Source organism: Callithrix jacchus, chromosome 12 (genome assembly GCF_049354715.1).
Source record: "Callithrix jacchus isolate 240 chromosome 12, calJac240_pri, whole genome shotgun sequence".
Classification (NCBI taxonomy): Eukaryota; Metazoa; Chordata; class Mammalia; order Primates; family Cebidae; genus Callithrix; species Callithrix jacchus.
The window spans coordinates 60,674,296-60,700,912 of record NC_133513.1 but is presented as its reverse complement, the minus strand read 5'-3'; the positions used below and the strand labels follow the sequence as shown (position 1 = coordinate 60,700,912).

Here is a 26,617-nt window from a genome sequence, read left to right as displayed (position 1 = left end):
TACCTTTTCTGAATACCACTTATGCTGCTATTTACTTAGCATTTTTCTTTAAATCACCTTATAGTCTTTTTATTTTTTTTGAGATGGAGTTTTACTCTTGTTGCCCAGGCCGGAGTGCAATGGCATGATCTTGGCTCACAGCAATCTCTGCCTCCCAGGTTCAAATGATTCTCCTGCCTCAGCCTCCTGAGTAGCTGTAATTACAGGCATGCACTACCACGCCTGGCTGATTTTGTATTTTTAGTAGAGACAGGGTTTCTCCATGTTGATCAGGCTGGTCTCGAACTCCCGACTTCAGAAGAGCCACCATGCCTGGCACTAGTCTTTACTGACATTTAATGAAGGTGGAAAAAGAGGGAGAACCAATATTATCATAAACAGATGGTAACAGTAAAAGGAGTATAGTGAAGAACTATGTTATTCATGTCTAGCTAGATGCTTCGTCTATCAAAAGCTTTGACCTAAAACCCCTTTGGGCTGGGTGCTGTAGGTCATCAAACGGATCCTAGCACTTTGGGAGGCTGAGGAAGGCAGATTCCTTGAAATCAGGAGTTTGAGACCACCCTGGGCAACATAGCGAGACTCCCACCTCTACTACAAATTACTAACAATAATAACAGTAACAGTAAGGCCCCTGGTTAAAAAGGGGGATCAGCAATTGTTGGAAGGGGTTAAAGACATGTCAGCACCAAGCTGGGGTAGTCTCTGAGTGGGATGAGAAGGACTGGATGGAACTTGGTAGTGGTGCCCACCCTCTGTGGTTCCATGCTGTTTCATATATTTCCATGGACCACATGAAATAGGAGGAATCCTGGAGTATCTGAATTCCAGGGAACTCATCTCAGCTTTGGGACACTGGGCTTGCAAATGTGCCATGGAAATAAATCAATCCTCTGTTATTTCTTGAGATCCTTGAGCGTGGAGAGGGCAGGAAATTCAAATTCCCAAGAACAGGTTGACCTCCAGTGTGTTGTGGCCACTGAATTCTCCCTCCTGCGTGGCCCCGTCACTGTTGTAGGCTTGACCAGTCCTCTGGGTATTTGCAAAACCTTCAGAAAAATCTAGGAACTTTCCTTTTTCTGTCTTCTTGTTCCTTTAAGACTTAGCCCAGTCATTTGCTTATTCTGCAGATACTTTGGGGGCACTTTACTGAGGGCCCAGTGCTATGCTGTGCTGTGCCCTGGAGACTCAGAGCTGAACAAGACACACATGACCTGTCCTCTTGGGGCTGTCCCTGTAGCAGTGGTTGTGGAGCAGTGGGCTCATGTGTGTTGTGAAGGAGGAGAATGGGAGGTGCATGGGAACCTGAAACAGGCAAGTAGAACCCAGGATGGAGGAGGACAGGCTCTCAGGGAAGTGGCTTTGGTGCGAGAGCTGGAGGTTAGCTGAGGAGGGAGATCATTCTAGTGGGTAGGCATGAATGCTGGTGGTTCTGTTTCTGATGTGAGAGAGAGGAGGACTCCCTGGTCCTTCCTGGTGCTCCCACTCTGCGTCTGCAGTAGCACCGGCTGCAGGGCAAATGGCTGTTGGTGATGTACTTGAGGGGCAGTGAGAGATGCAGAGTGACCATGAGACCAAGGGCTGACAGTCCTCCTGGCCACTTCCTATAGACACCCTAGGCCCCTCCTCCCGTCTCAGGTACGAGAAGATGATCAGTGGCATGTACCTGGGTGAAATCGTCCGCAACATCTTGATCGACTTCACCAAGAAGGGATTCCTTTTCCGAGGGCAGATCTCTGAGCCGCTGAAGACCCGGGGCATCTTTGAGACCAAGTTCCTCTCTCAGATCGAGAGGTGAGTGGGCAGTGCCTTCCCTGCCAGCACCCACCCTTCAGAGGTCCTCTGGTCAGTGGATTGTGATGGGGGTGGTAGGGACCCTAGGGGACATTTTGGCCATTTGTGAGGTTTTTTTTCTCCTTTGGAATAGCAGACCCTGGGCATTTGCATAGTAAAATCATATAATTTTATTATAAATTACTTTTCCTTTTATCTGTCCTTTATGTTGAGACATTATATTGATTTATGTGAAATTATGTGTGTAAGAAGGTTATATGGATTCCATTTCAGATGGTAAAGGTGCAGTACAAATACTTGTATTGGGGGAGTGTAGGGCCCACCCTGGATTTATCTGAAAGGCAGCCTGGGGTCCAGTGCCAGCTGCCCAGGAGCTGAAGTCCTTCAGCAAGTTGTTCCTCCTTTCTGCTTTTCTCCTTGCCTCTGCTGTCTTCCAAGGCACACTGTGAGGAGGAGGAAACATGGTCAGAAAAACAAAAGCAACTGTGCAAATACCATCTTCTTAGAGTGGTCATAGTAACCTAACGCAGACTGTGTGAATAACCTAGCGGGCTGAGTGTGGTGGCTCATGCCTTTAATCCCAGCACTTTAGGAGGCCGAGGCAGGTGGATCACTTGAGCTCAGGTGTTCAAGACAAGCCCAGGCAACATGGCAAGACCTCATTTCTACAAAAAGAACAAAAACTGGCTGGGTGTGGTTGTACATTCCTGTGGTCCCAGCTATTCAGGAGGCTGAGGTGGGAGGATGGCTTGAGCCCAGGAGGTGGCGGTTGCAGTGAGCTGAGATGGCACCACTGCACTCCAGCCTGGGCGACAAAGACAGACCCTGTCTCAAAAAAAAAAAAAAGAAAGAAAAAGAAAAAGAAAGAAGCATATTAAATCTTAAACAAAAAAAACCTAACAAGCCTATACATTGCTTACCCAGGCAAAACGGTTTTTAAGTATTCAATTCAGTGGCACTAAATACATTCACGTAGTTGTACAGCCACCACCATCCATTTCTAGAACTCTTTTGTTTTTTTTAAAGATGGGGTTTCACCATGTTGGCCAGGCTGGTCTTGAACTCCTGAACTCAAGTGATCCACCCACCTCAGCCTCCCAAAGTGCTGTGATTACAGGCGTGAGCCACCATGCCCAGCTCTTTTCATCTTCTCAACTGAAACTCTGTATGCAGCAAACACTAGCTCCTCATTCCTCCCTCCCCCCACCCCTGGCAACCAACATTCTACTCTCTGTCTCTGAATTTGACAACTCTGGATACGTCATATAAATAGGACCATGTAGCATTTGTCCTTTGTGACTGGCTTAATTCACTAAGCATAATGTCTTCCAGGTTCACCGTACTGTGGCACGTGTCACAGAAACCTTATTGTTAAGGCTGAGTGATATTCCATTGCATGCACACACTCATCCACTTTTTGGATATTGTGACAAATGCTGCTGTGAACACAGGTGACCAGTATCTCCTTGAGTCCCTTCTTTCAGTTTTTGTGTGGGTATACGCACCCCAAGTGGAATTGCGGGATCATATGGCAATTCCCTGTTTAATTTTTTGAGGAATCACCATATTGTTTTCCACAGTGGCTGTAACATTTTACATTCCCAGCAGCCCTTGAAAGCTCTAGTTTCTCCACATCCTCGCCAATACTTGTTATTTTCTGGGTTGTTTGAGAATAGCCATCCTAATGGGTGTGAAGTGGTAGGGAAAGTTTTTCTAAGCATAATAGCAAAGAAAGAAATCATAAAGAAAAACTGCCAAGTATAGCCACATAGCATCTGTAAGTAAAAAAAAAAAAATAGTAATAAACTTAAAAGGCAACAGTAAACTGAGGGAGACATTTGTACTGCATGTGACAAGATGCCTGGCAGGGCATGGTAGGCTTTGGCGGGTCTGCTCTAGACCTGCTCTTCTCCACCGGCTGTGTGATTTGAGTGAGATACTCCGTTGAGTGAGATACGCCTCAGTTTCCTTATCTTTAAAATGTGAATGGTCACACATGCATTGGTTGCTTGAGGAGTAAGTAAGGTAGTGTATGTAAAATACATGTTACGTGGCAAGTCCTCTGAGCGGCGTGGCTGGTCTTCATTGCTTCCATCCAGTCATCATCATCTGTTTCCATTTAATATAAACAAAACAAATATCCCAGGAGAAGAGTCTTGAGACCTAAGAGGTTTATATGAGTTTATATGAGACATAAGAGCTTATATGGTCAAAGAACAAATGAAAAAAAAATCATCCTCACTAATAGAGAAGAATATAGATTAAACCACAGTGTTGTGGTGCCATCTTATAAAACTGTCAAAAGTTGTAAAAAATGGTCTTTTCCACTGAGTAGAAGTGTGGCCAAATACTCTGCTGAGGAGAGAGTAAATTGGTGCAATTTTCCAAAAGGCATCTGGCAATGTATAGCCAAAGCTCTTTCACCCAGAAATGTATCCTAAGGAAAACAATGAGAATTGTGCACAAAGGTTTATAAACAAAATTCATCAGAATGTTTCTTTATAATAGCAGAAAATTAGAATTAACTTGAATTTCTCCAAACTGGCTAAAGAAAGCATGGTATGTCCCTAGAATGGAATATTGTGGCAGCTGTTTGCAGTCCTGTTTGCAGATAAGGCTGTGGAAAATTGCCCAATGTGTGAAATGGGAAAAGAGGAAGAAAATCACATCTCAATGTCAAGCCCATTTTGCATATCTCAAGAAACATACCAGCTAGGAAAAGTAAACTGGAAGGAAATATATTAAAATGTGAATAGCATTTTCCTAGATGTTGACACAGTGAATGGTTTCAATTTTTCAATTTTTATTTTACTAGATTTGCCAGATTCTCCACAGTTTAACATGGAATGCTTGCCCTTGACTCTATTTGTGGATGAGTACAGTGACTGGGGGCCTGTCATTTGGAGGCTCTTGTGGGTCCCACTTCAGCCAGCCCTCTGGCTTTTGTCCCCCACAGTGACCGATTAGCACTGCTCCAGGTCCGGGCCATCCTCCAGCAGCTGGGTCTGAATAGCACCTGTGATGACAGTATCCTCGTCAAGACCGTGTGCGGGGTGGTGTCCAGAAGGGCTGCGCAGCTGTGTGGCGCAGGCATGGCTGCGGTGGTGGATAAGATCCGAGAGAACAGAGGACTGGACCGTCTGAACGTGACTGTGGGAGTGGACGGGACGCTCTACAAGCTTCATCCGCAGTGAGTGGGCCTTCCAGTTGGAATGCACAGAGCTTACTGGGATCCCTTTGGGTTAGGGGATATCAGGGTGTGGTTCACGCTGGGGAAATTCCCTGCCAGAGCCCAGCCAGCCCGAAGGCTCTGCGTTGAGGAACTGGGGATTATCTGGGACAAGGTAATGAACAGTTTGTAGGGTTTGACTGGGATCCTTATAGAGAGAGAGAAGTGGCTTCACTTCACCAGCTCACGCCAGTGACATGATGTGACCCTCACCACACTCCTCCTGGGCCCTCTTAGGTGGGGGCTTAGCAGTGGGAGAGGAGGTGAGGGTGAGTGTGGGCATGGGCTCACTCATAAGCCTGGTGAGCTGTGGTCAGGCCAGAGGCTATGTGGGTGAGTGGGGAGACAATATTAAGAAAGGGGAGGAGCCGGTGCAGTGGCTCACACCTTAATCCCACATTTTGGGGAGGCCTAGGTGGGAGGACTGCTTGAGTCCAGAAGTTTGAGACCAGCCTGGGCAACATAGTAAGATGTTCTCTGTATAAAAAATTTTTGAAAATTAGCCAGGTGTGGTGGTACACTCTTATAGTCCCAGCTTCTTGGGAAGCTGGGGGTGGGAGGTAGAGGTTGCAGTGAGCCCAGATCACGCCACTGTACTCCAGCCTGGGCAACAGAGTGAGACCCTATCTCAAAAAATAAAATAAGAAAGGAGGAGAACCACTGCCTTGTTCAGCTGCTGAATCAGTTCGCTAAGGTTGGAAGGGCGGGAGTGGTCTGGGCCCTGGGCTTCCTGGCAGGGAGGGGTTGGGAGTGGCCTCTCTCTGGTCATGCGTCTGACCCCCCAGGCCAGAAGAGGACACGTGACTCCGCTTGCTTTGTGACTGTGATCCGAGTGTCTCAAAGCTTGGCTCTTAGGAATAGGGTGACCAGATTATTTATTCATTGTCTACACTGGGGTACTCTTGCCAGTCAAGAGTGCTAGTCATGATTACCCTGGGACCGTAGGCAAACTAAGACCATCCAGATAAATGAGGCCATAGTGTCACCCTAATTAAAAGCAACCTCACCTGACTCAATGTAGACATTACCTGCTTACCTCATGGCTGTGGCTTGGGATGGAACCATCCGTCTTGCTCCATCCTCACCTCTGTCTCTTCACCTTAACAGCTGTCCTTGCCATCAGCTGAGGCAGCACACAGCTGTGGTTTAGAGCTAGGCTTTGGAGCCACATGCTCTTGGATTTAACCCTGGCACCGACACTTAGAATCTATGTGCAATTGCTTACTCCCTGCAAAATCTCATCTTCCTCATGGGATGGCAGCCTCCGGCAGGACTAGAAATTACATCTATAAAGTAAGAGACACCTAGTAGGTCCTCAAACTTCTTGGCTTTAAGTGATCCTCCCACCTTAGCTTCCCAGAGTGCTGGGATTACAGGCATGAGCCACCGCACTCAGCCCACCTGATAGGTCCCCAACCAAGAGCAGTGATTACTTTTGAGAGCCCCTCACCCCAAGCATCTTCAGCCTGGCCCTGCCTTTCATTTTCAGCCCAAATTGCAGGGATATAGATTCAGCCCGTGTTCAGAAACTGCCTTCACTGGAGGGCATTCTTGTCTTTGGGGGCCAGGTTGTTAATGGGGGTCTGGGGGTCTCAGGGCTGCAGCGGGGGAGGCTGATGTTCATTCCTGCATAGCCTCCTGATCGATGCAGTGCTTGGCCGGCTTGGTCCTGCCTCAGTGATCCATGTTGGCCCCTAGGAGGATGCTCCTTGGTTTTTAGGTCCCCTTGGAGCCTCAGGCTCCGATGTGGGGGGTGTGCGAGTGTGATTCACATCCTAGCCCTCATAAGCCATACAGAGCAGTTGTGTTTGGGTTCTCATTGGGCCTCCCTGCTGAAAATTCTGACAATGGGATTGACTGTAGGCCCACTTTCCTCCCAGCCGTGCTCAATCGGCCGCAGCTGCTTCTAAGCAGCCTCCCTCCCAACCGTGTTTATGCTTCTTATTGTCCGGTTCAGAGTCTCTTTGACTTCCAATGCTTATGCCCCCATAAAACCCTTCACAAAGTCAGAGAATCCTAAGTGGAATCATCACCAGTTGGGGGGTCTGTGTGTGCTTTGCTGTTTCCGGGTGAGCCCCGCGTCCCTCATCTTCCTCCAACTACCTTCTATTTTCTCGTCCTTTGTAGCTTCTCCAGAATCATGCACCAGACGGTGAAGGAACTGTCACCAAAATGTAACGTGTCCTTCCTCCTATCTGAGGATGGCAGCGGCAAGGGGGCCGCCCTCATCACGGCCGTGGGCGTGCGGTTGCGCACAGAGGCAAGCAGCTAAGAGCCTGGGACCCCCACCTGCTGCCCCTCCAGCACTTCTCTCTTTGAGCGGCAACCCCTACCCTCCCAGCGGGCCGTGCTGGGAGACGCCGGCACCGAGGCCCCCCAGCATGGGGAGGAAAGCAAACTCCAACTAATGGTGTATATTGTAGGGTACAGAATAGAGGGTGTGCTGTTGATAATATCTCTCACCCGGATCCCCCTCACCTGCCCTGCCACTGCATGGTTTGACTTCGACCTGGTCCCCCACGTGTGAAGTGTACTGGCATCCATTTCTAATGTATGCATTCATCCAATGGAGTTATTTATTGGCTGGAGATAGAAAGTCGCACCACGTGACAGGCCTTCTGGGCCTCCAAAGTCCATCCTTGGGGTTCCCCCTCCCCGTGTGAAATGTATTATCACCAGCAGACACTGCCAGGCTCCCTCCTGGGGGCACTGCCTGAAGGCGAGTGTGGGCATAGCATTAGCCGCTTCCTCCCCTCCTGGCACCCACTTCGGCCTGGCGTCCCATTGTGGTGTGTCAATGCCACAAAATTGTGTGTCCGTGGAACCAGTCCTAGCTACGTGTGACAGTCTTGCATTCTGTTTGTCTCGTGGGGAGAGGTGACAATCCTGCGGGAATGTGTTTAGTCTCCATTTGGGTAAAAGGAACCAACCAACGAACAATGCCATCACTGGAATTTCCCACCGCTTGTGAGCCATGTCGTATGACCTAGTAAACTTTGTACCGATTCAAAGACCTGAGTGATGCTTAATGGCTGGGGACGGGGCAACAGGTTGTGGGGTACGATGTTTCTTAGGATGTGTCAAAGACCAAACACTGGGGAGTTTTTTGGCCTTCTGCGTGGAGGAGCTTTTTTTTTTTGAGACAGAGTCTTGCTCTGTCACCTAGGCTGGAGTGCAGTGGTGCAATCTCAGCTCACTGCAACCTCTACTTCCAGTGTTCAAGCAATTCTCCTGCCTCACCCTCCCTGGTACGTCGGATTACAGGCAACTGCCACCATGCCCAGCTAATTTTTGTGTTTTTAGTAGAGATGGGGTTTCACCATGTTGGCCAGGCTGGTCTTGAACTCTTGGTCTCGTGATCCCCCTGCCTTGGACTCCCAAAGTGCTGGGTTTACAGGCGAGAGCCACTGCACCCAACCAGAGTTATTTTTTTTTTTTTTGAGACAGTCTTGCCTTGTCATCCAGGCTGGAGTACAGTGGCACAACCTCAGCTTACTGCAACCTCTGTCTCCTGGGTTCAAGCAATTCTCCTGCCTCAGCCTTCTGAGTAGTTGAGACTACAGGTGCGCACCTCCACGCCCAGCTAATTTTTGTATTTTTAGTAGAGATGGGGTTTCGCCATGTTGGCCAGGCTGGTCTTGAAGTCCTTACCTCAGGTGATCTACCTGCCTCGACCTCCCAAAATGCTGGGATTACAGAACAGGCCACTTGGTTTCCAGAGACTGCTTGGGTTCAATGAGAGTACTGCAACACTGGTCTCCTCTGCCATCCCCACACGGATCCTGCCTTCATCTTCCTCTCTGCAAACTCTAAGACAAAGGATGAAATGTGCCCTGCCCCACCCCTTTCCTCTCCCCTCACCCAAACACGGATGAAATCTTGAAGCAGCCCAGGGTGGCTGTACTCTGCCCGTCCTGGATCTTTTTTCTTTATTTTTTAAGTTTCTTTATTTTCTGTAGACAGAGTCTCACTATGTTGCCAGGGCTGGTCTTAAACTCTTGAGCTTAAGCAGTTTGCCTGCCTTAGCCTCCCACAGTGCTGGGATTACAGGCATGAGCCACCATTCCTGGCCCACCCGCTCCTGGATCTTATATTTGCCCAATCCCTAGGAAATTAAACCTTGTCTGACCTTTTTACTCTCCCTCCCCACCCCCACCTCAAGAGATTGCCGTTCCATCCCCAGGCTCTCATTTTGGATTCTCTCCAAGCTTTTGGTGAGTTCCATGTCACTCGGCACCCAAGCACCCTGTGATGTCCCAAGCCACAACCGCTCTAAGTGCCTTCCTGCAGGACTGACTGCAAGACCACCTGGTTTGGTGAGATCAGAGTCCTTTTATTAGGGGCACGGTGCTGGTGTCTATGGAGCAGTGATTTTGCGGAGAACACAGATAACATTACATCTTGCAACGTGCATTGACGATGTTATGTGGTTCATCTACAGGGGAACCAGACAGGCTGAGTCGACAAGCAAGAGGTGTATCCTTGGGATGGGCTGAGCCAGACCTGGAGCTTCCTGGGAGTTGGGACAGTTGCTGCTCTCTGCCCTCCAGCTTCTTGCTTCAGTGGGAGTGGGAGCTGTGCTGCTGCTTTGTAGGTGGCTTTTGTGTAAAATAGTTAAAAGTCACGGCTAACAGCCAGATGTGATGGCTGACGCCTGGAATCTCACCACTTCAGGAGACAGGCAGGAGGAATTATTGAGCCCAGGAGTTCAAGACCAGGCTGGGCAACATAGCAAGACCTCGTATCTACAAAAATCTTAAAAATTAGCTGAATGTGGTGATGTGTGCCTGTGGTCCTAGCTACATGGGAGACTGAGGTGGGAGGATCCCTTGAGCTCAGGAAGTTGAGGCTGCAGTGAGCCCTGATGGTGCCACTGCACTCCTGCCTGGCTACCATGTATTGGGCACTTACCTGGTCTGGCCTGCTAGTTTATAGGTATTACTTCCATTGTTCCTCACAGCATCCCTGTGAAGTAGTTTTAATACTGGGCAGAGGAAGAGCTCAGGTGTGACGTGCCTGAGGAAACACAGCTGACTCTTCGGACTCTTAATCACCATCTACCTGGGCTGGATCTGACATCTTAGATACTGAGGCAGAGAGGCCCTCGGCTGACTCACAGTCACTGGGCTTTGTGAAATAAGACTTTTCCTCCCTTGTATCCACAGCCTGATGGTGAATCAGTGTCGGTTGCATTGCCCACAGATACGTTTTGTTTGGCTTACATAAAGTTTATGAAAATGTGGGTCAAATTCAACAAATCTGGAAGACTCACCTACAAATCTGGACTTACAGCCTCTCTGGAAAGACGCAGAAGATCTAGCAACAGTGGGCTCCCATTACCACATGGCAATGTTTGTCCAGAGCTGGGGAGTTCCTGTCCCGTTGGAATGCCTGTCGTCTCCAGGTTGCCATGGCCCCCACCATTCCCTAGTCCCTCAGCACTGAGGCTGGAAGTCAGTTGCCTTTTATTATCACATTTGCAGTTTTTCTTTTATAAGTAATCTTGTATGCTCCAGGAAGGCATTTGAGCTTGCATCTCCTAGATTAGATAAATACCAGCTCACACTGTCTTTTCTGACCTTTACTGGATTTCCTGAGGTGCTCTCTGAGATGTGGGGCTGAGTCCTTTTAGAGTCAGCATCCTTTCTGGAGTTCCCGGCCCCATCTTGTTTTTGCATTGATGTATTGAAGGATGGGGCATGAGCTGAACTTTCAGATCTGGTCTTCTTGATTGGCTACTTCTCAAAGGGTGCTACACCTCACTCCGCAGCCAGGCACAAGGCTTCAGGGTTCAGTAGGCATCTGTCTTAGTCCATTTGTGTTGCTTTCATGGAATACCTGAGACTGGGTAATTTATAAAGAAAAGAGATTTATTTGGCTCATGAGTCTGGTGGCTGGAAAACCCAAGATTGGGCAGCTGTATCTGGTGAGGGCCTCAGGCTGCTTCTAGTCATGGTAGAAAGTGGAAGGGAAGTGGTTGTGTGCAGAGAGATCAGATGGTGAGAGAAGAAGTAAGACAGGGAAACTAAGGACACCATACTCTTTCTAACAACTTGTTATCTTGGGAACTAGTCCATTCCCACAAGAGTGAGGATTCACTCCAGCTGAAGGGCATTAATCTATTCATAAGGGATCCACCCCTAATACCCAAACACCTCCCACCTCCCAACTGTGCCACACTGGGATCAAATTTCAACATGAGTTTTGGTGGGGACGAGCAAACCATACCCAAACCATAGCCCTGATCCATCTTGGGGATGCCCCGCCTCTCCATTGGTAGCTTCGGACAGGGCTGCATCCCCAGCCATAAACAAAGTCTCCTTAGTGTGACACCTGTTGACTCTCGTGGAGAGGGAGGGTGTGGGAGTCAGCTCGAGCTTATCTTCCTCGGTGGGTGTGACCCACGGGCAGCAGCAGAAGGCAAGCCGGAATCCAGAGCGAAACCTAGGGGAGCGAGGGGCACCTTGAGCCAGGGAGTTAGGGGCACAGCAGCTGTGATGTGACTGCCCCCATCCCCAGGAAACTCTCCCTTCCAGAGGAAAGTCACTGCCTCCCTCCAAGAGCCTCCCATGGCTCCGGGGCTCTTGAATTTGATTTGTGGAAACTGCCAGAGTGTTCTGGAGCTGAGTCTAGTGAATGAAGTGGGTGACTAAGCTGAATTAGGTCATCTGTTATTAGAAACAAACAAACAAAAAGCTGCCCCAGCATAATTACAAACAAAAAACAAAACAAAAACCCAGCAGATGTTCCTGCTTGACTTGTTAATTGGCTTCTAATGGAGGAATCAGAGAAGAACCTGCTAAAACACAATGGAGGCTTTGGCAACTCCAGAGAACAAGGATGCTTTCCCGAGGAGTCTGCTTTGAAAAACCCACACTCGGAGCCACCAAGCTCTGGTGCATTTGCCTGAAAATAAACAGCTCTCCCCATGGCAGCATGGAACAGGAGTTCAGAGGAAGCACACACGGTGAGTGGAGGAAATCAGACAGCAGAAAGGGAACATGGGGTGCTCAGAGAGGGAATGGTCCAGAAGTGATGTCAGGATCTTGTAGAGCCTGGGATGTTGTTCAGATTCCCAGGGACTGTATCTCCCCTGGGTATCAGGAGAGTGACCAACCCACAGACACGGTGGGCTGGTGGCTCCTCCCTGATGTCAGAGTCCCTGTCTCCAAGTTCTCAATCCCCCAAGTCTTTACAGGCTCATGCCTGTAATCCCAGCACTTTGGAAGGCCAAGGCGGGTGGATCACCTGAGGTCAGGAGTTTGAGACCAACCTGGCCAACATAGTGAAACCCCATCTCTACTAAGAATACAAAAAATTAGCTGGGTGTGGTGGTGTGCACCTGTAATCCCAGCTACTTGGGAGCCTGAGGCAAGAGAATTGCTTGAACCCAGGAGGCGGGGGTTGCAGTGATCTGAGATCACGCCATTGCACTCCAGCCTGGGCAACAAGAGCAAAACTCCATCTCAAAAAAAAAAAGAAGAAGAAAAAGAAATGCATGGTGTGGTGGTAAGATGACAGGCCCTGGAGACACCTGGAGTCCTGGCTTTACTCTTTGTGGTATGAGTTTGGGAGCATCTTCCTTTCTGAAGCTCAGTTTCCTCATCTGTAGAATGGGGATGACACCTGCTTCTCTATTATCTACTTCCCTCTCAGGAGATAGAGGGTTCTGGCCGCCAGTAGGCATGCAGAAAATCATTGCTCCTTACTTCCGTTTGGCCAGCCCCTGGTGGGTGAAATGTGTGAGCAATAAAGACCCCAATGGCATTATGAGTAGGCTGGCTACCTGGCTAGGGAGGTGACAAAAAACACAAACTAAGAGGTCCAAGGCCAACCTCGCCCACATCATCGCCTCACTGAGGCAAGACTGTCCACCTCTCGCCACCTGATTTGCCCACCTTCAGGGTTTCCTACAGCTGAAAGGCCTGCTCTGCAGGAGGTCTCCTGGGGCTGGGGTCCTGCCTGGCTTTTCACCCCCCCACCTCTCCAGGCGCCCCAGAGCAAGGGCAGGCCCCTCTCAGGACTCATTTCCTCAGAACCACAAGGGCTGGGGAAGCCAGATGAGGCCAGAAGGAGAGTGAGATTCTGGCCCTCTCATTCCTGACTGTCTCTGCCAAGGTCGCTTCCCAGCTGCCCTGAAAGCCCCTCGAGGACGGCATGTACTGTGCCCTTCCCAGGGAGGAGCCTGCCCCATCCCTGTGCTACCCCCAGCCCCCTTCCACTGCTTCCACTGCAGGACGGGTGCTCACTCGGCTCCAGGAAAGCCCTCAGGAGGAAGCTCCTGAAAATACTAGAAGTCAGTCCCTCCTGTGACCTGGCTCTTCTTTCCTCCATCTGTCTGTCTTGCCCCCTCTCTCTGCCTCTCCCCTTCCCTCCATCTCTGGCCCTCCCTTCTCCCTTCTCCTTGCCCCAGACACAGAACCCAGAAGAGCCAGCAGGGACAGGTGGTGAGAGCTACAGCCAGGAAGCCTGGGCAAGGCTTTGCGGAGGAGTGGGGCTCAGGCTAGGCCCAGGCCGGAGGGAGGATGGCTTTCTCATGTAGGCTGGGGGAATGGGGGCACAGGCTCTGGCATGAGCCAGGGTGGACGCTTGTGCTGTGCAGGGGAGCCCAGGTGGGCCCGGCAGTGGGGCCCTGAGGGCAGAGGGTGGGGCTGGAGTGGGGCTCACCTATGGTTGAGGCAGCAGTAGATGATGGGATTGTACATGGTGGAGCTCATGGCTAACCAGAAGAGTGCCAGGTAGACCTGCTGGATGAACTTGTGGCAGTAGATGTCTTCCTGGAAGCTGCCCAGGAGGAAGTAGAGGTGGTAGGGCAGCCAGCAGACGGCAAACGTCACCACCACCAGCACCATGGTCTTCACGAACTGGTACAGGAGATGCTCAAGTTACTTCTCAGTCCCCAAGCCCCAGCCCCAGCCCTCCAAGGTCAGACACAGAGCACCCCTGGTATCCGCCTGGGAATCTCTCCATATTGAGACCCCATTAGTTCTGTTACTGAGGCCCCTGAGCATCTGATGCCCAGACATTCCTGAGCCCCCAGCCTCAGGGGCTTTTGCTTAGGCCAGTCCCTCTGCCCACACTGCCATCCTTCCTTTGAAGTCCTCACTCCAGGAAGCCCAGCTCAATGGCCACTTCCTGAAAAGGTGTGGCCTGCATTCACTGCAGAGAGTGGCTGAGCTGGAGTGTGGCTGAGCTCTGGAGAGTGGCTGAGCTGGAGAGTGGCTGAGCTCTCTCCCCGAACCCCATCCCTAGGGGATCCCATGTCAGCTATGCATTCCCAGGCCACCCCCTCTCTGGGATCCGTGTCTACACAATTCTCTCTGTGGGCTGTGAGGCTCCAACCAGGGATCCCAGCCTCTGCCCAGGCGTCAGCTCCTGTACCTCCCCGTCCTCACAGCCTGGCCCCTGCAGCACACTCCTGTACCATTCACCAACCCAGCATGCCAATTACAAAAAGTCTGGGGGCTCTGGGTACCCTGTTCCTCACGTAGGATCTGGGTTGAGAGCCCTAGTGTGGAGAAGGTGGCACCACACCTTCTCATGAGGGGCACCAGTGCTCATGAGGGGCACCAGATGGTGCCCATGTCCAGCTACCTTTCCGAACTACCCTGGGAAAGATGCCTACTATTGGGTGAGAAGCCTTTGACCTGGCAACATGATATCGTTAACCCATTACCTCCCCTGTTGCCTGGCAGGAAGGGGGCAAGGACAAGCTTGGACTGGAGGAGGGTGAAGGGCCTGGGGCACTGAGTGCTACATCAGCACCTTTGGGGGAGCCTGGATGGCAGGGAGTAGGGGACACTGGCACTTCCAGAAGAGGCTGGAGACAGATTTGATGAAGCTGGACAATCCTCTGAGGTCCGCAGTTCCAGCCTTTGAGGGCTCTCCTGTGACTGTCTAGGTACCTTCTGTAGTTCTGTGGGGCTTCTTAAATTAAACATTTTGATTAGTCAAAAAGTCTAAGATTTTAATATTTTATCATTCTAAGATTCTTGGAGGTATCTGAATTCTGTGGGGCTTTAGGAGTCCCTGACTCCCCTAACATTCTGGGAAGTTTCTTTAATTTTGCATTTGGCCAAAGACCAAAGGCAAATCCACCCGCCTGGGAGGAACACGGTTAGGCTCTTGTCCCAGGCTTCCCGCAAAGGCAGCTTCCGCAAGTTTCTCTCGGGCGCCCCCTTGCGGGCGGGTCTTGAAACGGCAAGGGCGGCTCCCCAGGGCAGGGTCAGGCCCCGGCCCGCCCCCTCGCCCACCTTCTTCTTGGCCTGCAGGTGGCGCAAGTTGGCACCGTGCACCTGCTGTCCCGGCACTGGGCGCCTCCAGAGCGTGAGGCCGATGACGCTGTAGGCGACGAACATCACTGTGAGCGGCAGGAAGTAGATGAGGGCGATCACCACGAGGTGGTACCTGCGGAGAAAGCCGGAGCCTGGGCAGCGGGAGGCCGGGGGGCAACTCCGAAGGCTACCAGCACCCGGTCCTGCGACCCCGCAGGTACTGTGGAGCCGTCCCCTGCGGGCCCACCCTGGGCGCCTCCTAGGGCTTTGGTTTGATTTAAACAAAAATAAAGGGGACATTGGGTAGGCTGTGTGCCAGGAAATGGCTTCCCCTGCAAAAGGAACTACAGCAGTAGCCCTGCGTCCTAACATGTGATAGACACGTGCCAAAAAAAGAAAAATGGAACGAAACAAATTTAAAAATAATTTGGTCGGCCGGGCACGGTGGCTCACGCCTGTAATCCTAGAACTTTGGGAGGCTGAGGCGGGCAGATCACCTGAGGTCGGGAGTTCGAGACCAGCCTGACCAACATGGAGAAACCCCATCTCTACTCAAGCTGGGCATGGTGGCACATGCCTGTAATCCCAGCTACTCGGGAAGCTGAGGCAGGAGAATCACTTGAACCCGAGAGGCCGAGGTTGCAGTGAGCCGAGATCATGCCATTGCACTCCAACTTGGGTGACAGGGCGAGACTCATTATCAAAAAAAAATTAATAATTTGTTTACAATTTAAAATAACATTAAGCACAAAGGAGGATGTAAAATTGTCCCATTCCCATCACTATTAATATTAGCATTAACAATTAATATCTGGCATGTTTTATCCAGAATCATATATATGAATAGTAGTCATCCCGCTGGGAGTTTCACTTTCCCAGTTTTCAGTTACCCCTCTCAACTGCGGATCCAAAATAGGGGAGGACAGTGCAACAAGATATTTTGAGAGAGACCTCATTCATAGAACTTTAATTACAGTATATTGTTACACTTGTTCTGTTTTATTAGTAGTTATTGTTCAACTCTTGCTGTGTCTAATTTATAAATTATACTTTATCATAGGTATGTATGTTGAGGAAAAAACATGGTGATATATATATATATATATATATATATATATATATATAGAGAGAGAGAGAGAGAGAGAGAGAGAGAGAGAATTCTATCTGAAGTTTGAAGCATCCACCAGGGGTCTTGAGAGTGTATCATACAGTATAGCCATATATGTAAATGTATGTGTACATATATATTAGATTTTTATATATATATATAATCTGTGTCTGGATGGATAGAATGACTGGTGTTAATAAGGCTCCATCTTTACCAACATTGCTATGGAGGAAGGGGACAGTGGAAGAGTGCCATATGTCACATGCTGCTGTATCATCTGCTTACGGCTCATCAGCATTTGGCTGGGAACCTCGTTTGTGTCAGCAAATGCCCTTTCATTCCACCTTTGAGCAAGTGGTGCAGAGTACCACTTCGTGGCTTCTTAACGCGTCCCCAGGGAGGACACTGGGTTGTGCTGAAGCTTTTCTTTTCTTTTTTTGAGACGGAGTTTCGCTCTTGTTACCCAGGCTGGAGTGCAATGGCATGATCTCGGCTTACCGCAACCTCCGTCTCCTGGGTTCAAGCAATTCTCCTGCCTCAGCCTCCCGAGTAGCTGGGACTACAGGCACGCGCCACCATGCCCAGCTAATTTTTGTATTTTTAGTAGAGACGGGGTTTCACCTTGTTGACCAGGATGTTCTCGATCTCTTGACCTTGTGATCCACCCGTCTCAGCCTCCCAAAGTGCTGGGATTATAGGCGTGAGCCACCGCGCCCAGCCCTGTGCTGAGGCTTTTCATTTCCTTTTGGAAACAGTGTAGGCCAGCATGGTGGTACATGCCTGTAATCCCTAAACTTTGGGAGACCAGGATGGGAGGATTGCTCGAGCCCAGGAATTGGAGACCAGCCTGGGTAAGACAGTGAGACCCTGTCCCTGTAAAAAATTTTAAAAAATTAGCCAGGCATAGTGGGGTGCACCTGTAATTCTAGCTACTCAGGAGGCTGAGGCAAGAGGTTCACTTGAGCCCAGGAGATTGAGGCTGCAGTGAGCTATGATTGGGACACTACACCCTAGCCTGGGTGACACAGCAAGACCCTGTTGCCAAAAAAAAAAAAAAGGGAGGCGGGGACAGTGTTCCCAGTTCTCAGCTCTCTGGTTTCTGAGTGACGCTGGAGGGTGGAGACTGACTCCCAGGCAGGTCTGCAGTGGGAACCTGTGGAGACAAAAGTGACTCCATCTTGGATGCCACTCCCTCACGTTGCCTTATGATTCGCCCCAGTCTTGTGAATGCCTTTGATTTCTACCTTATTTACTGCCCTACTGTAAGAGCATGTCAACCTTGATGTTATTCCACAGATCACAGGCTGTGATGCACATGGCGTTCTTGCCTGTTCTGGGGCCGCCTTTCGTTGTCATGCTGGAGTGCGGATACCCTTTCCCTATGGTATATACAAGCCTTGCGTCTGGGGAGAGCGAATGCAGAGTCCACCTGTCTTGTGGCCACCCAAGGTTCCGCTTCTGTCTGTAAATTCCCTCAGTAAATCACCCAATGCTGACAAACTAGATGTGTCTGCCTCCTCCTTTGGGGCTCAGCTGTTTTGGCATTTGGGGGCCCCTTTCACCGAACAGAATTCTTGGAGCATTCCTCCAAGGGGCCTGAGACCCCCCCAGTACTGCCATGTGAACTTTTTCTTTCATACTGGGAGGACCGAGGTGTTCCCAAGCACCCTGCTTCTACCTGCCATGTGCTAGCCTTGCTGGGTCCCTTTCTAGAGGTGCTGCCACCCCAAGGGAAGGGGGCCCATGGTAAAATTGCCTTTGCAAAATTATAACTGAGGAAATTGTGACAGTGAAAGAAATCAGACCTAACCAACCCTTTCTTGCTTCTAATCTTTAAGCTGTCCTTGTTCATTCCTGGGCATAGGCCGAACTAACTTTGGGAAGGAATTCAGTTCATGGTTTGACTCTGAAACAAAATTGATAACAGCCCTTTCCCAAAAAGACCCCCTTCTTGCCCGGGCACCAGTCTGCCTTTGCAGGACTAACAAATGAGCTACAAGATTAGAAATGACACTTTAGGGGCTATGCAACCTCTGACTCCAAGAGACTGAATCCCCCCAAATTCCTGGGGGTAACATCACTATTATGAAACCTAAGATTAGTGCTTGAGATATTTTGCAGACCATGTACTCAGTGGATCAGCTGACACCATCCAGACCACGTAATCTGACTCAACCAATTCTGCCATTGTACCCAGGAACAGAAGACGGCAAGATAACTTCACTTTGACCCCCTATGATTCCACCTCCAACCTGACCAATCAGCACTCGCCACTTGCCAAGCTCCTACCCACCAATTATCTTTAAAAACTCTGATTCCTGAATGCTAAGGGAGACTGATTTTATTTTTTATTTATTTATTTATTTTGAGATGGAGTTTCACTCTTGTTGACCAGGCTGGAGTGCAATGGCAGGGTCTTGGCTCACCACAACCTCCACCTTCCAGGTTCAAGCAATCCTCCTGCCTCAGCCTCCCAAGTGGCTGAGATTACAGGTGCCTGCCACCACGATCAGCTAATTTTTGTATTTTTAGTTGAGATGCGGTTTCACCACACTGGCCAGGCTAGTCTCAAACTCCTAATCTCAGGTGATCTACCCCCCTTGTCCTCCCAAAGTGCTGGAATTACAGGCATGAGCCACCACACCTGGCCTGATTAGAGTAATAGTAAAACCGTGGTCTCCTGCACAGCTGCCTCTGCATGAATTACTCTTTCTTCATTGCAATTCCCCTGTCTTGATAAATAGTTCTGTCTAGGCAGTAGGCAAGGTAAATCCATTGGGCGGTTATGATGGCTCCAGTAAATCTCTCCTGAAGCCTTGTGTTTAGGATTCTGCTTGGGTGCTTTTGGCAAGCATGCCAATTACAAGAGATTCAGGGGTTCCTAGACTCCCTGATCCTCATGGAGGCTTTGGGTTGAGAACCCCAGTGTGGAGCAGATAAGAAGGGAGGAGGGCCAACGAGGACAGGCCCCGTCACCTTACAGAATGAGGATCAACCAAGCCACCTGTTTCAGTGTCCAGATGGGGAAACTGAGGCTCAGAGAGGCACAGGAAGTCTGTTATATCAGTCTACAGATTTAATCACGACCCAATTTCCCTTTTCCTGAGGGTCAGCACTGTGGGAGTCAGAATAGGGCTCTTGTCCAGCCTCTTGTTTAAAGCACGGTCTTAGGCAAGTCAGGTCTTTCCCTCAGCCTCAGTTTCCCCATCTGTAAAAGGAGGAGGCCATCTTCAAGTCCCTCCTTAGTAGGAGCCACACTCCTCTGCTGCTTGCTCCCAGGATGTCATGCAGGACAGGAATTCACCTTCATCCTAAATCTCTAAATTAGGCATTCCCCCAAGTAAAACAATAACACATACTCACACTTAAAACCAGGCTTTCCCCAAATTATTTAGGAATTTTAAGTAACACCAAAGTATGGTTTTCCTAGCCCGGCCTGCCCGCCTGTTTTTCCCGGTTGCCTGAATGTGGATTGGAACTTGCTATTCCCAGAGAGCTGGCTCGTGCAATGGTCCTGTATTAAGGTGGAGAAACACTGTCCCCAAGTGGCCAGATTCAATATGTTCCACTCTCCATCCTTCCCTGAGCCAGAAAGCAGGGCACTCCCCATATATGGATATCACCCTCGGTGAGATGGTGGGGTGCAGGGAAGGGGCAAAGACCCTGGGCAGGGCCTGCTCTCGAGACTCGTCATTCCCCAGGAATGGTTTCTCAGAGGAATGGCACCTTCCCTAGCCCTGAAGCCCACAACAGCAGCCTTCTCCTGGCAGGTGCTCAGGACAGATGGCGACCAGGCAGGGAAGGTGTTGGAGGAGAGGTGTGTTGCCATGGCTACCTGGCAGCCCTCACCTCAGACCATGTGCACCTTCATGCTTGAGGCAGCCGGGGCTTTGTGAGACTGATTGGCCACCCCCAGGTGTGTTTTGGTGTGACCCCTATTTAAACTATCACATACTGGGTACCAGTTCTGTGCTAGGCATGGTGTGACGGCTTTCACGTTCACTATCTCACTTATGTTCACAACAACCCTTTAGCAAGGTACTATGATGAATCCTCATTTTAGAGAGAGAAGGTCGGAGGTTACATGCGTGTGAGGCATACCCCGACCAGGCGGGAGCAGGCCGCGACTTGTGCCTGGCTGCTGACCCCAGAACCTCAGTCAGTTCTTTAGCCTCTACCATGCAATGGCTCAGTGTCTGGGGACCATAAAGACACATTATGAGATCCTTGAAAACTGAGGCTGGAATGGAGAAAGGACACCCAGGATCACACGGTAGCTGGGCCATGCTTGAGTTCCTCTACCCCTGCCTCCAGCCCATGATGCCCACCTCAGCGTGAGGCAGACACCAGGCCTCCTCCTGAAAATGTCCCAGGCTCCATCATGGACCCTTTCTGCCTCAGTCTCCTGGCCCTTTGTGGCCTGAGCACATAGAGAAGCTCCCCCACACACGTGCCTACACACGTCTCTAACAAGTGCCTGTGTGCACACACATCTAGAAAGATGCCCACACTCTTGCATATGCACACACAGGCACACACAGGCAGAAATGGGTGGTGCATGTGCATGTGACATGTACAGTCACATACATGTGTGCATGCGTGCCTATCCTTATCTGAGGATGCATGGGTATGTATTGGTGTAGCAGCGTGGTGAGGAGATTGGGCCCTGAGCAAGATTTCGTGGATTTGAATCCCTAGCTGGATTCAGATGACGAGGAGGATCTGAATTGCTAGCTGTGTGGTATTGGCCATGTTATTTGGTTTTTCAGTGTATCGGTTTCTTCATCTAAAAAATGGTAAGAATAATAATATAATATATACCCCATATTGTTAGGAGAATTAAATGGATTAGCATATGTAAAACGCTAAGAACAGGTCTGCTACTTTGGGCACGTTGCTTACTAAGCATATAGGTATATTCACAGAATCCCAGGTACACTCACTCGTGTACAGCCATGCACACACACCACACATGCATGGACTCATGTGCACGCGCGCACACACACACACACACACACAGCTGCCCTCGACAGTCCCCCAGAGGCCTTACAGGAGGAGTGTCTTGCCCCCGCTGTCTTCGGGCCAGGCCACCACACACTTGGTGGCACCCTGGTCCATGGTGATGGTGGAGTAGAAGCACTGGGGGGAGGCGAGGGCAAGAGCCACCAGCCAGATGCCAGCAATGACTGCCTTGGTGCTGGGGGCTGAGAGCCGAGGCTGGAAGGGGTGGACGATGGCCATGTACCTGTGAGCAGAGGGCATCATGAATGGCAGGAGCTCTCTAGTTAGCCCAGCTCCCTCGTCCCTGTCTCCCTCTCCCCTAACCCAGGCCCACACCCTCTAGCCCTTCCCTGCATTGGGTGAGATGTCATAGTCTCACCCGACCTGCAGAGAGCCTGCTGGGCTGGTGACTCTCCCACAGCCACACAGCACACTGATGCCTTAGCCCCAGCCCAGGCACCTCAGCCCACCAGTTCCCTCTGGGCACGGACATGCCTGTGGATGGCCACAAGAAAGTCACACTGGAAGTCTATCTCGGGGCTAGGCTGAGCATCTAACTTTAGCCTGAAGCCCTGAGCAGCATCAGGAAAATAATTGGCCCTATTAGATGGTAATTGCATGCAATGTTTTAAAATCTTTTTTAAAACTTTTTTGAGTTGGAGTCTGGCTCTGTCACCCAGGCAGGATGCAATGGCATGGTCTCAGCTCACCACAACCTCTGCTTCCTGGGTTCAAACAATTCTCCTGCCTTAGCCTCTCAAGTAGCTAGGATTACAGACATGCACCACCACACCTAGCTAATGTTTGTATTTTTAGTAGAGACAGGGTTTCACCATGTTGGTCAGGCTGGTCTCAAATGCCTGACCTTGTGATCCGCCCACCTCAGCCTCCCAAAGTGCTGGGATTACAGGGGTGAGCCACTGCACCCGGCCTGCATGCAATCTTAAACTTCTCCCCTGTCGTAATCTATCTGGAATGAAAACAAAAAACAGTATAAGACATTTCCTTGGAGTGAAAGACAGCAAAACAAAAATCAACTCCAGGAAAGAACATTTCAGAAAGTTTTAAAACACGGGCCGCTTCCCCTACAGACTTGAACAACCCGTCTAGTGCAAAGTTCCTCTTTGTGTCTAACCCTCACTCTACCTGCTTTGGTTCCACAGTCCCCTCGCCTTCCAAATTCATAGTTTTAGACCATGACCAGATTTGGGAGGCCATTCCCTTGGTTCCACCTGAATTTAGTGTGTGACTGCAGACATGTCACCACCCCTGAGCCCTGGCTTAGTGAGGAGGCTCCCCCCGCCACCCCAGCTTCCCCAAGGCCCCTCTTGCCTGTCGGCAGCGATGGCAGTCATGGAATAGATGCTGACAAACATGGCTGTGATGGGGAAGAGGTTCTGGAAGTAGCAGAAGGCGCGGCCAAAGTACCAGATGTTGTGGCTGGCATAGACAAAGTTGAAGGTGGCGTTGAAGGCAGCCATGCAGAGGTCGGCCAGAGCCAGGTTGACGATGAAGTAGTTGGTGACCGTGCGCATCCTCCGATGGGCCAGGATGATCCAGATGACTGTGGCATTGCCCGTCACGGCCACCAGCACCAGGGCCAGGTAGGCTGTGGCCCACAGTGCCAGCTGCCAGCTGGGCATGGAGAAGGCTGTGGTGCCCGTGGTATTGCTCTCAGGACCAGATGAGACATTGGCCTCAGTCACAACATCACAGGTCCCCATGGCTGCTTCTGGGTCTGGAACAAAGGGCCCGCTTCCTCGGCACCTCCTGGATTTGCTATGGAAGAGAACTCCCCTTCGGAGCATGGGTATATTGGGGCAGGGAGAGGAGCAGATGCCAAGGGTGGTGGCACGTCAGGAGAGCCGGGTGCCACTCCTAGGTCTCAAAGATGAGTTGGGCTGAGCACAAAGCCCAGTCCAGAGCCACTGTCATTTCAGATTCCATCCTGCCAGCCAGACTTCTTGAATGTCACGTGGAAATAGAGAATTCAAATTACAGTGTCAGAGCAGAAAACATCCTTATAAATCAACCCCTTCGCTGAAGAGGTGGAAGACGGAGATTCCGAGAGGGGACGGGACCAGCCCAGGTCACTCAGGAAGCTGGTGACAAGTCAGGACTCAAACTCAGGTTTCTCCTCCGGTAATTCAGGAAACCTTTCCCATCAGAGGAGTGCACAGAAGGAATCTCTGGAGTCCACAGGTCAATGGCGCCGCAGTCTCTCTCCAGGCTTTGTGGTGTAAGCCAGGCCAGGGGCTGGGTGCCCAGGACTCTGCCAGCTGCCAGCCCTCACCGCAGCTTCCCTGCCATTCTCTGGAGCAGGGCTGGTGGGGGCCTTGGCAGAGGCGCTGCCTGCTCACGAGGTGGGGCTTTGGCTCCCACCCCTGGTCCCACCCCCTGCTTGGCCTTGTCTCTTGAAAGATTCAGGACTGGCTGCCAAAGCAGGGAGAGGCATGGGGAAGATGGGGCTGGTATGGAGGGCACAGCTCTTGGCGGGTGTTTACTCTCAGCCCAGGATAGGAGCTGCATCTGAAGAATGATTCTGAATGCAGACGGAGTTTGAGCCTGGTTTGGGGACTCCAGGCAAGTCTCAACGTTTCTGAGCTCTATCTGCCCCATCCGAAAAATGTAGGGAAAAAATGGTGTGCATCTCAAGGTACATTTGTGAATTTTAAATGCGGCAATGTGCACAAAGTCTTTTTAGCATAGGGGTTGGTACATAAAAACTATGATGGAGTTTCTAGCCCCAAGGGAGGACCCCACAGCCCCAGGCTCTCTTGGAGGAGAAGACAGAAGCCAGAGCATTTCCAGCGAGTTCCCAGGTGATACTGATGCTGCTGGCACCAGGATCTCACTTGGAGAACCACTGTCTTGGGACAAAGTCAGGGCTCTTCTGGGAACCACAGCAAAGCTGGAGTTCTGATGCCTGAGAAGCTGCTCTAGGTTTGCCCATGATACCTGCACAGTCATTGACTGCGTGCATGTGTGTGAAGCTATGACAATGTTTCCGAGTGACTGTATGTGTGGCTGACATGTTAAGGTCACACACACGCATGAACCTGTGCACACCTGTGGTGTGTGGACCCTGAAGGCAGGGCAGGCTTAGTGGGAGTGGTGGGGGGGTGAGTATGTTCTTCATTAAAGCAGGGGAGGCCTCTCATTCACCATCAAACCCCGCCACAGCAGCCTCTGTGCTCCCAAGGCTCTGCCTTTCACAGCCTGAGTTTCTTGGGGCTGAGCCGTGGCCCCCACACCCCGCCACTTTCCTGCTTCTCATTCTGTGTCCTCTTGCTTCCTGGGGTGAGCTGGGAAAGACCTTTTAAAGGTCTCTAATGCTGAAAAGATTATGCCACCCATGGAATCCAAAATAAAAACAACACTAAACCGTAAGCCATGAAACAAACATACGCTGAAATTGAAAGAGCTTTTCAGATTTTTCTGATTGTGAAAGTCTGGGTAAGTTCACCAACAATCACCACTGAAATTGTATCTATTGTTTGGTGTTCCTGCTGTGCGGATGTGAGGAGCATGTGCTGGATCTAATAAGAACCCCATCCTTGCCCCTGGGGCGGGGGTACATCCTGGGTCCCCACCCGTCCTGTGGGTATGTGCGTTTCCTCTCTGGAACTGCCTGTTTGGACTTTGGACCCTCGCAGAAGGGTCTCTGCCTTTGATCTCGGCTGGTGGTGGCCACAGTAGCAGTACTTTAGGGCGTGCTTCTGTCTCCTGCCCATCTGGCCAGGGTCCTGAAGGGCAGAACATGCAGAAATAAGAATGGAAGCCCAAGACAGCCCACTCTCTTTGCTGTCCTGGCCACCTGCTCCCAGGCAGTGGGAATTTGTTGAGCTTCAGGTGCAAACAGTGCAGGGCTGGTGTTGGGAATACCATGGACCCCTCAGTGGTGACTGAGCGACCCCAAGCTTCTAGAAGGATTGGCAAACCCGAGCTATCTGAAATAACAAGAAGAAATTGTTGTTGATTTCTAACCTGTAAATTCTTAGAATTTGGTTTCCCTGAAATGAGTTATTTGCTTTGTGATGCTTGTTACTATTATATTTGAGAAAACGAAGAATAATGTGAAAAGCTGAGATGTAACTTGTAACTTTGGCTTTGCTAAGAGGTAACTTGTAACTTTGGCTCTGCTGAACTGTTCTGGTAAAGACAGGAATTCTGTGAAAGGGACTAACCACACTGCCTGACTCCCGGAGAGAGATGGCAGCGCTTAATGGGCTACTTGTTGCAGAGAGCCTGTAAACAGACGTGTAATGGAGAGGCTTATTACCCGGACTCCTTTCCCAGGAAAGGGATATTGATTATGGTCCTGGAAAGGGAATGTGACCCTTCTGGAGAGCCTATAAACAGACGCATGAGGGGCGACTGATGTGAGGAAGAACCTCTGTGGTTGAGCTAAGGATGTAAACATCTTTCTTCTCCCACTGCTCCTCCAGGCCCACGTGAAGGCCCCTCCTCTTGCAGTTTTGTGGTTAGGCTGGTTGTCCTGTGTCAGATCCTGTTCCCCCTGCAGCTGTGAGCCCAATATGTTCTTGCTGATAATCATAAGTTTATGTTTAACCTCCATTCTTGCTAAGGTGTATGATTTCTATGCTGACACACAGAAAAGTTATCTTTACATTGTTCTGCTTTTATAATACCACGTTGTGATTTTTGTGCACCAGTTTTTGCAAATGTTTTCTTTTTGTATAATTATCACTGAAACTTTGCGTAATCTCACTCCCCCTCCCCTATTGAAAGAGCAAAATAAAAAACTGAGGCTTTCAGGGCAATGTCAGACATCCACAGAGCAGCGTTACGTGGTGTCTCCCCTGGGCCCAGCTTCAAGGAAAACTTTTTCCTTGTCTCCCTTTCTTTTTCACCGACCACTCGATAACTCTGGGAGATCTTGAATCCACATTGATAACTGGGAGCGGGGATGCTGAAGTGCATGTCACCGTCACAGAAACCCAGCACAGTTCAAGTTCCTCCCTCCCACAACATCCTGCCACCTCCACTGTGTATGTGAAGGGGATTATATTTTGGAGCTTTTATTTCCCCCTTACATTATCTGCTCTTGCAGCTTTCCAACTATGTGCTGTGGTTTGAAGCTTCGTGAAAACAGAGGGTGCAGGCCACCCAGGACAAAGGGGTTTCTGATCAGCTTTGCTGCTCGGCGCTGGCCTACTGAGTCCATAGCTAGACAGAGGTCCCAAAGGC

The 26,617-nt window shown here is 50.3% G+C and overlaps 2 protein-coding genes across 18 annotated transcripts in view; one reads left to right on the top strand and one right to left on the bottom strand.

Annotated features, from left to right (window-relative positions):
• The window catches only part of HK1 (hexokinase 1), a 132,572-nt gene extending 124,538 nt beyond the window's left edge, over nt 1–8,034 (top strand). For 12 of the 15 annotated variants that reach the window (XM_078345691.1, XM_035268139.3, XM_078345689.1 and 9 more), the window contains 3 exons: nt 1,639–1,794; nt 4,751–4,984; nt 7,151–8,034. In XM_078345691.1, coding sequence (XP_078201817.1) covers nt 1,639–1,794; nt 4,751–4,984; nt 7,151–7,295 — 535 coding nt within the window. In that variant the 3' untranslated portion in view covers nt 7,296–8,034. Of the gene's footprint in view, nt 1–1,638; nt 1,795–4,750; nt 4,985–6,130; nt 6,312–7,150 lie in introns of those variants that run through there. The other 3 variants (XM_078345686.1, XM_078345687.1, XM_078345684.1) reach the window with 1 other exon arrangement.
• On the bottom strand, nt 7,190–23,721 carry TACR2 (tachykinin receptor 2). 3 transcript variants are annotated; one of them, XM_054242969.2, is made up of 6 exons: nt 22,739–23,721; nt 21,456–21,650; nt 15,277–15,430; nt 13,691–13,887; nt 11,252–11,467; nt 7,190–10,867 (listed from the first exon to the last, which is right to left on the bottom strand). In XM_054242969.2, the coding sequence occupies exons 1-6, from the start codon at nt 23,212–23,214 to the stop codon at nt 10,831–10,833; spliced, it is 1,275 nt and encodes a 424-aa protein (XP_054098944.1). In that variant the 5' UTR covers nt 23,215–23,721; the 3' UTR covers nt 7,190–10,830. The 3 variants fall into 3 exon arrangements, with proteins under 3 accessions (XP_054098944.1, XP_054098945.1, XP_002756331.2); XM_054242970.2 differs by having other exon boundaries at nt 11,357–11,467; XM_002756285.6 differs by having other exon boundaries at nt 7,190–11,467.
• Between the last annotated feature and the right edge of the window lie 2,896 nt (nt 23,722–26,617).

Coding starts and splice junctions, on each gene's coding strand:
- TACR2 (XM_002756285.6), bottom strand. CDS start 23,214: ATGCTCCGAAGGGGAGTTCTCTTCCATAGCAAATCCAGGAGGTGCCGA. Junction 21,651..22,738: donor ACTGCCATCGCTGCCGACAG/GCAAGAGGGGCC, acceptor CTCTGCTCACAG/GTACATGGCCATCGTCCACC. Junction 11,468..13,690: donor TACTGCTGCCTCAACCATAG/GTGAGCCCCACT, acceptor TCGCTCCCCTAG/GTTTCGCTCTGGATTCCGGC.